The sequence below is a fragment of the Ornithodoros turicata genome, chromosome 8 (genome assembly GCF_037126465.1).
Source record: "Ornithodoros turicata isolate Travis chromosome 8, ASM3712646v1, whole genome shotgun sequence".
In the NCBI taxonomy this organism is placed as follows: domain Eukaryota; kingdom Metazoa; phylum Arthropoda; class Arachnida; order Ixodida; family Argasidae; genus Ornithodoros; species Ornithodoros turicata.
The window spans coordinates 29,661,763-29,674,301 of record NC_088208.1 but is presented as its reverse complement, the minus strand read 5'-3'; the positions used below and the strand labels follow the sequence as shown (position 1 = coordinate 29,674,301).

General features: G+C 45.0%; 1 protein-coding gene across 1 annotated transcript in view; it reads right to left on the bottom strand.

The window, feature by feature from the left end:
- Positions 1 to 12,171, bottom strand: part of LOC135366895 (ELL-associated factor 1-like) — a 31,549-nt gene extending 19,378 nt beyond the window's left edge. The window contains exon 1 of the mRNA XM_064599873.1: positions 11,737 to 12,171. Coding sequence (XP_064455943.1) covers positions 11,737 to 11,845 — 109 coding nt within the window. The 5' untranslated portion in view covers positions 11,846 to 12,171. The remainder of the gene's footprint in view (positions 1 to 11,736) is intronic.
- Between the last annotated feature and the right edge of the window lie 368 nt (positions 12,172 to 12,539).

The following is a 12,539-nucleotide window of genomic DNA, read 5'->3' as shown; positions in this document are numbered from 1 at the left end:
GTGTAATTCTCTGTGGTGATTGGCTGACGCGGACGTAATCACTACGTAGCGATAGAGGGTGAGGAGGCCTTCCATCGTGCGATGAAACGCTCCACTCATTACAAAAATAAAGTTGAACGTTTTGAACACTTCCTTGGGGAGAGCGTAATGGAGATAAACATAAGAAATAAGCGTCAGTATGTTGTATGCTGATGTTTTTGCTCTATTGCACCGACTGGGCCCGCCGCTCCAGACCACTTAGAGCGATGTCGTTTAAGTATATCGAATGCATACAAGGCGGCTTACAGCGCAAAAGATTACTCGATCTTCTTACGCCCTTTTCAAACCACGCACATTGCGTTGTACTTCCGAGTACTATTATACCCTTAGGTTACCAAGAAAATTATTGTTTAATTTGATGTGTACGTGAAACGACTCGGCCGGAAAAGAACTGCAAGGCAGCTTGTAACACAAAGTATCGCACTAATTGGTTCCAGCACAAGCTAATGAAAAAAGAATACAGTACTTCTAGTTCTTTCGGGGACAGGATCCATTGGCACTGTCCAACCATTAGTCCCTTTCGGGACTAAATGTGTGGAAGTGTATGCGAAGCTTAGGGACTATACTTGCAGTGCCGGGGAGTAAATCCCAGGATTAGGGAACTAAAATGGGGAGTAATTGCAATCCAGGGACGAGAAGCTGCAATAGCTCCTTAGAGGGCAGAGAAAGAAATTTACTTGCTTCCGAACGCTATAGCTCATCCTGCTTTACATATGCACGTGGCTTCGCCCAGCAAGCTCCTACTCAGTAGCGCGATCAAACTTCGGCGGATAAGACTCGGTACCGATCAAAACTTCAGCGAACCCTTGTTGTATTCCTCAGGAATGAAGAACCGACCACAGTATACACGTCACGAAGCGATTTCTCGTTCTGCAGGGGAGTCGCAGCTGCCACATACCCCCCTCGGCTACGGTTCCAACTCCGTTATAACGATCATAATTGGGGAACAAGTTACCTCAATAAAGTGGATCACACGAACGCATGGAAGGATTTACAAGCTCTGTTCACTGCTGTACTATTTGACGCACGCTGACAGGACAGGCTCTTTATCTTCCATATACAGGATTTACCAAGCGTGCAGCTATCTCGGTGGCAGTTCATTTAACGGATGCGCTTTGGAGGCGTTGAATGCGGATAGTGGTATGACAGCAATCCTCGGATATCCTTTGTGTACAATGCGGTACACTCAACACCTACGGAGTGCGTACGCGTTAACACCGAACAAAGGGATGTGGAGTACAACAAGTGATAGCCTGTTCCTCAACGCCAGTAATGCACACCAACAGCGTCTCGCTGAAGGATACCTCACGGATATTTATGCTGGGAAGATATGGCAGCCCGGACTTGCCCTTATCAACAGGGTTATCACGATTTACATTAACGTCACGTCGATCCATGTACGGAGTTAATTTCTGCTGATACGTTCATCCTTGACGAGGCGCTTCACGCATTAAAGCCTGGCCTCTAAAGATGACCTAAACGATATTCAACTCCAGCAATAACCGTATATAGGAAGGAGACGATGAAAACATAGCACACTGCACATATACTGCAAAGGAAGGCATAAAATGTCTGCTGCCGCGCACGATTTATGCGGCTGAATAAGCACTGCTCGGCTCGCCGAAATCAAATGAGGGGCTTTTTTTTTATCCTTGAAGGAACAACCCTATTGCAGAGAGCATGTATAGGCATGGTTCACGTCAGATTTTTAAAACTGTGCGTCACTATTACGTGCACTGGACAGGAGCATAATTCTGAAAGTAGTGACGCTTTGCACTGTGACACAGCTAACTGCCCGAACGTGTGTAAACGCAAAATTATTCGACTTGTTTCATTTTACGTAAGTAAGCAGTGAACTATAGTCTCGTATCCATGCTCAAAATGCAAAAAAGTTGCTAATAAATTCACAAAAAGTTGCTAAAAAGTTCCAAAACATATACTAAAAAGTTGCAAAAAAAAAAGTCGTATCCATGCATAAAATGACAAGAAATTGATAAAGATCAGTTAAAACAGCCACTTCCTCACTTTTTGTCACTATAGTGACAAAAAGTGAGGAGTACTATCCAGTTAGTATTTTTATTCGTTGTCGTAGCGGCAACTCGCTCGCTACACTTCAACATTGATATTGGAGTCCAACATTAAGACTATTTGTTTCGCTACAAAATTGGAGCTACAGCAAAAGCAACCTTGTCAAAAAGTAAGACTGTCTTCAAATATTTTCAAATCGATAGATGATCACATGTTGGGAGTGCTCTTAAACCACTTTTAAGTGTGAAGAGCCAACCTTTGTTACGCACGTTAAAGTTATCAAACCCCTTAGAACTAACAGTATTGGAAATAATACAAGTTAATAACTGTACGCGAACAAGTGTAATAGTGTTACGAATGCAGTGTCTTGTCTCTTGCCTTTGTGCCTTATTCTCTTAATACGTCAAAACCCCTTGCACGCAGGTGTATGCATGAAAGCATTGAATACACTTTTGAGTCGTTGATAATATTGCGCGTACCCGGCATCGCAACGTGTATATCTGTTGATGACCCTGTAGTCAGCACTCGTGGAAAGAGCACGAAGCTCTTTTGAGACAGGGGCACGGCCCGCTTGCACGATCGAACGTTAGGGAGATTCCTCAGTGATGTCCCGAGTCGCTTTGGCAGTGCTTTACGCATAGGCAGCGTTGAGGACTGTAGCGCGTGCACGAAGCATCACCGAAGCTACTGAGGACACCTCTGAGGAATCTCCCCAACGCACGTGCAAGCGGACCCACTGGCTCTTTCGCGGGAACTGTTGCATGACATTGCGTTGGAATTATTGTAGTGTCCCTCAAAAGGTGTTTTCACCACATTACCGCCAGCAATGGGGTAGAGTATCGTCCCTGGCGATGAAACTTCTCACTCATCATCATTCAAATAAAGTTGTTGATCTTGGTCACTATATAAGAGTACCCGTAGCGTGACTAAATTCCCTCCCTATTTAGTGACTCGAAGTGCCCGTATCGAAGAATAGTTTCGTTTTCGCTTCTGGTTTCTGCAATACACCTTCGTTTCTGCACTCTAAAGGGGGGGGGGGGGGGAGGAGAGTAATTTCAGTCCTTTGGAGGACTAGATGTATTGCCACAAACGTTAGTCCAGTTCGGGACTAAACGCACGGGAATTTATACAAAGTTTAGGGACTATTTGCAGTGCGGGAGAGCATGTTTTTATTTCCTTTAAATTCCGTGTTAGCGCAGCGAAGCAACTCTGGCCTGAGAACACAAGATTCAGGGTCAATGGTCTAAAATGAGAGTAATTGCAATGTAGGGGACTAGAAGCTTACTCCCTCCTTACCTTACTCCTTTTTTTACCTTACAGTGTGATAAATACACTTTGAAACAGGTGGTATACATGGCGATACATAGGCCAATGTTGCCAACTGTCCAATTTATCGGCATCAACGTTTGAGCAACAACATCCACCAAGAACGCCTGTTTTGTTGCTTCATTGCGGCAGGTTTTGGAGACGCACATGTGCTGTAGATGCTTTTGGGACGCTCAAAGGACGCTGGAAACGGGAGGATGCAAAGGGAAGAAAACACCCTATAGCGCCAGGTCTTCAACTTGTCGTTATCCCGTAACGCGCGTTAAATGCATCACATCGCTCGTGATTCGCCACGAGCCTAGCGCCAGGGCCAATCGCAACGCCGATTTGAAGTCTCGGCCAACCGAAACAGTTTTCACGTGCTTCCGTGTGACGTTTGGAACGCGCGCCAAGTTTAAATATAACGATAACGCTCGCTCGATGCGAGTTCGAGATTGAGGTCCAGATTATGTTCCAGACTGTTCCCAAGCAGCACAACGCACTGAATGCGCGAGTGCATAGGGGTGGCCGGGTAGATCAAGCATAGAAAGATCAGGAGTGTGTCTTCATGAGCAACAAAAAGCAAATTTGGGAGCAATTATCGCTTCTAGTCCTCTGCAGGTCACAATCACTTCTTATTTTAGTCCCGTGACAATGAAATTTACACCCCCAGCACTCAAAATGGTCCCTAAACTTTTCATAAAGTTGAGACCAATATGAGGCAATGCATCTACTACACCTCAAAAGGAATAAAACTAGTTACTCCTTTCGTGAGATGTCGGTGTTGCATTGACGAACGGATCGTTCCAAGTAACTAATCAGCGAAAAGATAAATAACCTGGCCGTGACGTAATGAGGCAGCCACACACACTATATACCCTAAACATCTGTAACACCCAGCCCTCGCGAAAACACGGCAAATGAGTAATTATCCAGACGACCGGAATCTCACCCCACTGGACAATAGCAGACATACGCATGAACGGCGTAAATCAAATGTGTGCGCACCTGCGAAAGTGTATAACCCCCATCTCCGGTAAATGAGACGGGGAAGTCTGCGTTCGTGCCCTTTACCTGCATCACATACTCGGAACCTTCGCATAATTTCCTGAGAGAATATACGAAAATCTCCGGATCAAGTAACAGAATTCGAAAAGAACACACAAATCTGACATCTCTCGGAATATGGCTTACATATACAGCCTTATATGTATCAGCCCAGGCAGCACATCTCCAATAGCGGCCAAACAGTATTACAGTCAAACTCCTTTATAACGAACGCCTTTATAACGAAAAGGCCGTTATAACGAACATTTTTCGCGGCCCGGTCAGGCGCCCATAGGATTCAATGAATACTTCGGACATTTATAACGAATTCCTTTCTAACGAATATACCGAAATAACGAGGGGGGGGGGGGTAAAAAGGTCAAAACAGAGATAAGGTTCCATGTGTACTCTAGGTATTATGTCTGAGGTGCGTTTTGATCAGACACAAGTTGAAAGAAGACTAAGGCATTTTTCATTTGAAACATCCGTTTTAACGAAGTTACCTTTACAACGAAGATTTTCCGCGGTCTCCTGAAGTTCGTTATAAAGGAGTTTGACTGTACCAATATTGGCCCAGTGTTGGGCAAAAATGTTACGCTGCTTTGGAGGGCTAATCCTGGTAAGACCCGCCCAACCTCCGATTTGCAACGCAAGTGTCGCGCATTTGGGGGTAGCCCGAAAGAACTAAAGTGCTAAAAGTGCAAATTCCGCCACCGATAACGGCTCTGGAGAATGCTAGGCTCTGTGCATTCAGCACAGCTGCTCGGCACAGTGATTTATCCAGACCCCCGACCCGAAATGTTTGGCGACCTCCCCCCCCTTACTTTGTTTCATGTGCACCCCCTACAAGAGGAAGAGGAGGAGGAGGAGGAGGAGGAGGAGGGGTGGGGGGACTTATGTCAGCTCTAGACACGCGTCGGTAAAGATACGTTAAGCTGTTATGACGTAACTAATAATGACCCTCACCCATTTTTTGCAACCCCCCCCCCCCCAATCGTGCGTGGGATTCTGGATAAACCACTGGCTCGGCGTCGAGAAGCGGTCTCTTTTTATTTTATACCCAATATCCCAAAATTTTACAGCCACGTCCCGAAATAAACCCAGATTTCTCACTCATGATTTTCAAAACACAAACTCTCAAAGCCACAAGGGTACAAGTTTACGTAACGGCATATAAGCATGCTTATCGCTTCCAAGCGCAAACCTCGGCGTAATACTGAGTCAGTTTGTTTCACTTCGGCGATCTTTCTGGGTGTTTGTGCTTCTGAAGGACAGAGTGAAGATGTACCAGATGGCCTCGAGATGACATGCGATAGCAGATGCGACGACAAGCCTCGCTCCATCGAACCAGTCCCGCGTGGAATCAAAACACCGGGCAGAAATGAAACCACGAACCAGAATTATATGTATGTTGTGTGACGCGTACTCAAAATACGTTTCTCACAACATTTTCGATATTTGTACTATTGCAAAAACCTTTCTTCAGTATTTTCAACGTAATACTATTCAAATTAATTTTCGTTTGTCTGTCTTCATACCATGTTCGCAACCAGGTACCCCAGCTTGCATCGCATTTATTCTTTTTTCAGTGCACTGTGGACGACCATTATTTGCGGTCGTTCTTCGTAGATTATTTGAGATTGAGATTATTTTTCACAGAAAGAGAGGACTGACTGATCAACACCGTGAAATAATGCAACTCCTGCAACGAGTCACTAACGTTTATTATTATTATTATTATTATTATTTTTTGCTTCCGGTTAGCGCCGCGAAGCAACTGTGGATATATGAGCGGCGTTGGAAAGAGGACAGCAGGAAGGAGTGAGAGACCCCCTGTCCTGAAGGGCTTAAATAATAATAATGATAATAATAATAATAAACGGTAATCAGTTTTGTGATAAACACTAAAGTATCTTAAATGTACCTGAAACACCTTTTGAAGTATTTACTACTCTACGCAAACTACTTTTTTCTCCAAGTTTCTGTACTGCATCTCACGTACGTTCTCCCGTCAGTATTCAGGGTGGCTGTTCGCTCTAACGTGTCCAGAAATTATATTTAAAGCGAGCGCTAAAAGAAAAGCAAGTGGTAGTTTTCTGCTATACCTGAGTAAGAAACAGGTACTGCTTCACTAGTAGCACCTGTTTCTTAGTCAAGTAGCTGAAAAGTAGCGCTCTTATCTCTTTCATCGCTCGCTTTAAATAAAATTTCTGGACACTTTAGAGAAAACACCCTGTACGTTTAGTATCGTATTTTACGTATATTTTAATAGTATTTTGTACGCGTCTGACATGAATCATGTAATCTCTACATAGAATTAGCGCGAGTTGACAACACTCGCAGCCTCTGCTAGAAGCCTTTGCTGGGGTAGATTTTGAGAGAGAGAGAGAGAGATTTCTGGTGTCGGCTAGAAGAACGTTATTACGAAAGTGATTACACATCATTAATGATACAAGAAAATGACTGCCACTCATATAGGACATGTCTGCTCCCTCAATCTGTGTGCATAGAGGGTTGGGCAACCTCATTACGCGTGGCGCACTACATTAATAATGATAGCAAGCTTTACTGATAATACGCACATGCTACTTTCACCTACGAGCGACATTACGACTAATACGCCAGGGGAATGCTGTATATTGAATATTGTGCAAGGCCTGCTACAGCACTTGTAAAGGCTCCAGACACGCAAATTGGCCCTTGTTGTGGAAAAGGCCCAAATGTTCTTGCGGAAGAAATCTGCAAGATATCTATTGTCTGATGCACTAGTTATAGCATCCTTATTTGGTCCTTCAGTTTCATTACATGCACACTGTAGGAACTTGATTCCTTTGTGCTTCCATGGCACCAAAGCTATAAAGGACGGCCACATATACTGTCAAGTCAAATCAAGTCACCAAGCCCATGCAACATGCCGATATGGCCGACAAGCAAGACTGCTTCTCTTGTTGAATAAACCTTGAAATACGCAACGGAAGTAACTCTCTGCGCAGCTCCCCAGTTTCCCTCTCCCTCCTATTGCCCGTGGAGCAAGTGCATTGGTCCACCTCCCAAATAAGGGGGTTGAGGCGCACGTGGCCTCTTCTTTGGACCAATGCCTGCCACCGAATGCCCCCTTATCGCTGCCTTGTGAGTGGACAAGCACCTTCTCCCTTTCCCCTGCGCAGAGACAAACGAGTGAAGAGGTGTAATAGGCCACATTGGTGGACTCCTCGGACAAGCAATGAGGTTGGCGTGTCTAACTCCATGAGAGTACAGTGCTGGACAAAAGTTTATGGAACATGCTTCGGCGTATACCTTCCTTGGAGTGACTCGCTAGCAGCGAATGGGAGCGTACGGACTTACAGACATGTGCCTAGGTAACCCAGTCACCTGTTTGCAAGTCCAAACGGTATACAGCTTTGGAAAAAGCCTTACGGAAGACACGGGTGTCACATTTCTTCATTGGAGCGACACCCTAGCAGCAAACAGGAGCGCACACACATACTGATAGATTGATAAAATAGCCGGTCACCAGTTTCTTATTCGATCTCTTCCTGATAGCTAGCATGGGGCCGCTCCGATGAAGAAATATGCCAGTGCCGTGTTCCGTGAACTTTTGTTCCAATCTGTACCATTCGATGCTAGCGTGTCACTGTCAAAGGAATGCGCCGGAGCGCGTTCCGTGAACTTCTGTCCAGCACTGTACAATGCTATGAGCCATTCAAGTAGTTCAGGGGACTCCGCATCCCTCACCTCTTCCCTGTTCGGGAAGGCAGCGTCCTCATTGGTTGGGCTTCAAATAAGGGGCAAAACAATTAAATTTGAGGTGGACTATACTTGCGTTCCAGTATGGTCTCTGCATTGACGTCAAAAGCACGACCTACTAGATTATAGCGACCACGTCATATGGACCCATTCCCAGCGCCGCATTTGGAGGCTAGCGGTGGCGCTACTCATCGGCCCGGTTATTGCTTCCTCAATTTCTAGAATACTCTGCACTTTAGCTTGCCTTAATATTCTTGTACAAGCAGTGGATGTCCCACGAGAGATGCTTCCTCCTAAAGTTGATTATCATCATCATTCTACACGTTTTCGTAGGAACTGCTGCTGTCGTCTGCTACGGTAATCGTGCGTCCGCTCCTGCGCGTTCAAAATTCAAATTTCCATCGTCCAATCATGATGCAGGTCTCGCGGGCCAATGAGTAGCGCCCCTAGCGGATCGTGCGGATGGGCTCCTCATTGGGTTTTTTTCCGATTATGACAAGGTCGCTATAACCTAGTAGGTCGTGGTCAAAAGGTGACTTTGCTTACAAAGCCACGTACCCGAGCAACGACCACGTGTCTGTTCAACCTCCTCTCATGCGCAGAGACACACTGCCATAGTGGGTACCGCGCAATTAGAGTTGTTGGAGCATCAGGAAAGGGTACTTGGTCTGTACCCGTGATTGCTAATGCACTGCGAAGATACTTCTTGTACATTCCTGCAAGGAGTACCCCCACCAATCTGTATTGCCATTTTTGCATCCCGTAGAAATATTGCGTATTCGAATTCAGCTTTCCCATGCATGATAGTTGCGTAGCTTTGAATTCAAACAACTCAGGGAAAAGAGGTGCTGACGGCAAGACTCGAACCTGGATCTTCTGGCGTCAGCACCTCTTCTCCCTGCATTGTTTGAATTCGTTAATTTCTGGGCGTTCGAGGCTCACGTGTCTGTGTCGTCCCTAATTGCTGTCTGCCTCGGCCAATTCTAGTTATTTGTGTAGCCTCATTAGATATTTGCATGTAGGTGGGTGGAGCATTGCTTGCAACTGGTAGCATTCGTGGACCATATCTGGGCACCGAATACATGTGTGGCTGAGACGTCCCAGAGACGTCCTGAGGTGAGCTTCCGCCTCCGGGGCGGGGTAAATGTGAAGACCCCTACCTCCCACGAAGTATATGAGAAGTAAAGGACTTCACGCAATGACAAAGTTGTATGTAACGTATCCAACATCCAGACAAGTTTCAAGGCTACAATTCAAAGAGGAGGGGGGCGCTAGTAGTAGTAAATACTGCTGCAGTGCTGACAGTGGCGGATCGGGGGGGGGGTGCAAAACCTCACTTTATACATTGGATTTCCCTCCCCAACTACACGCTCCGACAAAGGACCCAATCCCTTCAATAATTAGAGAGTTTCTCTGGTTTCTCTCTCTCTTTTTTTGTGGCAAACCGCTGGTAACTTTTGCTTGCGTCGAACCGTATCAACAGAAACCAATCAGTGGATAGGGTTCCGAGTCGCACACGACTGCGATTGGCTCCGATAGGCACGACAGCCTTACCAACGGCGTGCTAAGACTGCCTATTAAAATCGGAGATTGATGACGTTCACCGTGAACTTAGCGTACACACTGAACCAATGGCGGCGTCCGAGACTGATCCCTTGATTGGGTGCGGTACATACGGTACTTCCGAAGCCAGGTCGTCAACAATATACTAACTCCCTCTACTGTCTCGTGGTTACTTCGTAATCAAAGTTCATATAATTGCCATGGTGCAAGTGAGATGCCGGGGAGAGGTGGAAGGTGGGTGCTTTCCCTGGTACCATCTGCTGCCACAGATATACACATGTTTAGGATCCAACGAAAGTGGTTGAACATTGTTCGGCAACCGCAGAACAACGAATGCAACAATGTGACTGGTTCACACACTATTTACGGCAGTTCAATTATGCTCCATTGGTGTCACACGCTGAGAATCTGGGTGCAACAATGTTATCTGCTACAAGTCGCGGAAGCTGTGTGGCCCTCGTGGTATGGGCTCTCATTAAAAAAAAAGAAAAGAAAAAGGAATGATTCACGACTTCGTTGGAATGTTATTAATACTGGAAATGAATTCCCCTTATCTTGTCTGAACTCTACTTTTTTCTTTTCTGCACTTTGTTATCTGCAATTTTTTCCTGCTTCGGTCTGTGAGTTTCAGCAATGGAAAAAGATAGTGTATAAAAACCGTCAACCGTAAAAGTAATTGGCCCTGCGATAATGTCGTTGGGTTGACACGTACGAACTGACTACGGGCAATCTGCGAAGTAATTTACACTCCATGCATATCTTGCAGTACCACAATGTGTTATTAACGTTAGGTTCACCTTCACGCTGCCACCTGCTTGCGCCTGTCAACCAAACTATGATCACGTAATTCTTCCACTCAGTCAATCGGAGCGTTCACATTAATGCAACTTTGTTTTTTTTTTATTCCCCTCTCAACGAAGGGTTGAGAGAGTGAAGACAAAAAAAAGTGTGCTCCATGACATCGTGGCAAGAGTTTGCGATAAATCAATTCTCGGGCAGCACAATCAGATTAGGGAGGTAGCCTTTCTTGAGGGTCAAATAAATTTCTAAATAAATGTTGCGTTCTTTCAACACGCTGTATTTTGTGCACGAACATATTGCGCAACTGCTACGCCGATGGGCATCACACTCCATCATTTGAGGTTTGAGACCGGCGACTAGACCCGTTACAAATCGTTACAAATCAATTATCGCTGATAGTCAAAACACGCACTTGCTGAGTGTCTCAAATCCGGTTGTTTATTTAGCCTTGATTTAAAGACACCCAATGTCGATGTACATTATATGGTACGTCGCGGACTTTGTTTCATACGATTCCAAAGACGACATACTCGACACGGTATGTTAAGGTGCCATACCATTAAACGAACATTACTATCCATAAACAGATTCATCATGAAATGACTGATTTGGGTTGCTGAATTCACCAATAATATCTTCAACAATAAGAGCACCGCATGAGGGAACCAAGTCGAATCTGCATCACAAACACACTGTAATGAACACATTACCAAAACGTGTTTGACTCTGATTCTCGAAGTAACTGAGAAACGTACTCAACACCACAATTTCATCCCAAAAGTTCTACACGCTCCACTAAAAGCAACACTGCAGTGATACTTCACAATGGGACCAAAAAAGCTTCGAGAACGGGTCTTGTTGTGTGAATCGATGAAGCACTGTTATAAGTGAATTCATTTGAATACTGATTCACAAACAACGTACGTGCATAATGTGATGTTTCTGTGAGTAAAGTAGGTGAGGTTCATGAAATCATCGGTGCAACAAATCAGGACGTTGTGTGAGATTGTGAGTCACAGAAGAACGAGCTGCCACAGGTTGCCTTCCTTCCTGTCTCTAACCTAGCAGAAACCCCCGACCCATTAGGCACACGGAGTACACAGTACGTTAGATAACACGAACACACAGAAGACATAACGAATCTAGAAAATAAAGAAGAGACGATACAATCACAAGGAAAGAAAAAGAAGGAAAGGTTCCACTTACATCTAATGGAATGGAATGCCAAGCCTCCACCGGACGAGAAACTTTTTCCTAGCTTGAGTTCTCTGACTTCATTACCTATCCTCAGCTTGTCAGCTGCACTGCTGTGCATCTTTAGGTAGAGTGTAAACGTCGTTAGGCTTAACAAATTCGTCTGCCTAACAACCAGCCAGAGTACCCACAGCACTTGTCACCGTATTTGAAGCCCATTCACAACATAACATTCATGAACACGGGGTTCGCTCTCCAGCACCATGTTCATTGATGTAGAGAATCTGTTCACAGAAGGGTAAACCCATGCCACACTCTCACACACCGAAAGACAGGTAACGTAACCGTATGCATCAAAAACCTATGGCATTCCAAATTCCACGCTCACACTTCTGCTCGAAGGCTGTGAAGGACGCATGCGCTAACCATTCTCGTTCACTGAAGGAGAGAGAGAAACGAACCACTGAATGAAAAAAAGAAGATAAAAAGTAGGTTACTTTCAAAGAGTCCGAGAGAGCGTCTGAAAAGTGGCGACATCTGAGAAAATGAGGCGGTGCTTTCAATTTGTGACGCAACAAAATTGATGCGCACGGGATTTTCTTAACGCTTTTTTACCTTGGAACACAGTCACAAGTTTTATGGGTGTACGCGATTGTCACACACTCTTTTGCGTGTGCAATGGTTCCAATTTTATTCATGCCTCAAATATATCATTGCACCAGAAAAAAGACGTGTCTTTATGACCGATCCTCATTTTGCTAACATCTACAACATTTATTCATTCGTTTAAGATACCCCAAAGGTCAAGAAACAGT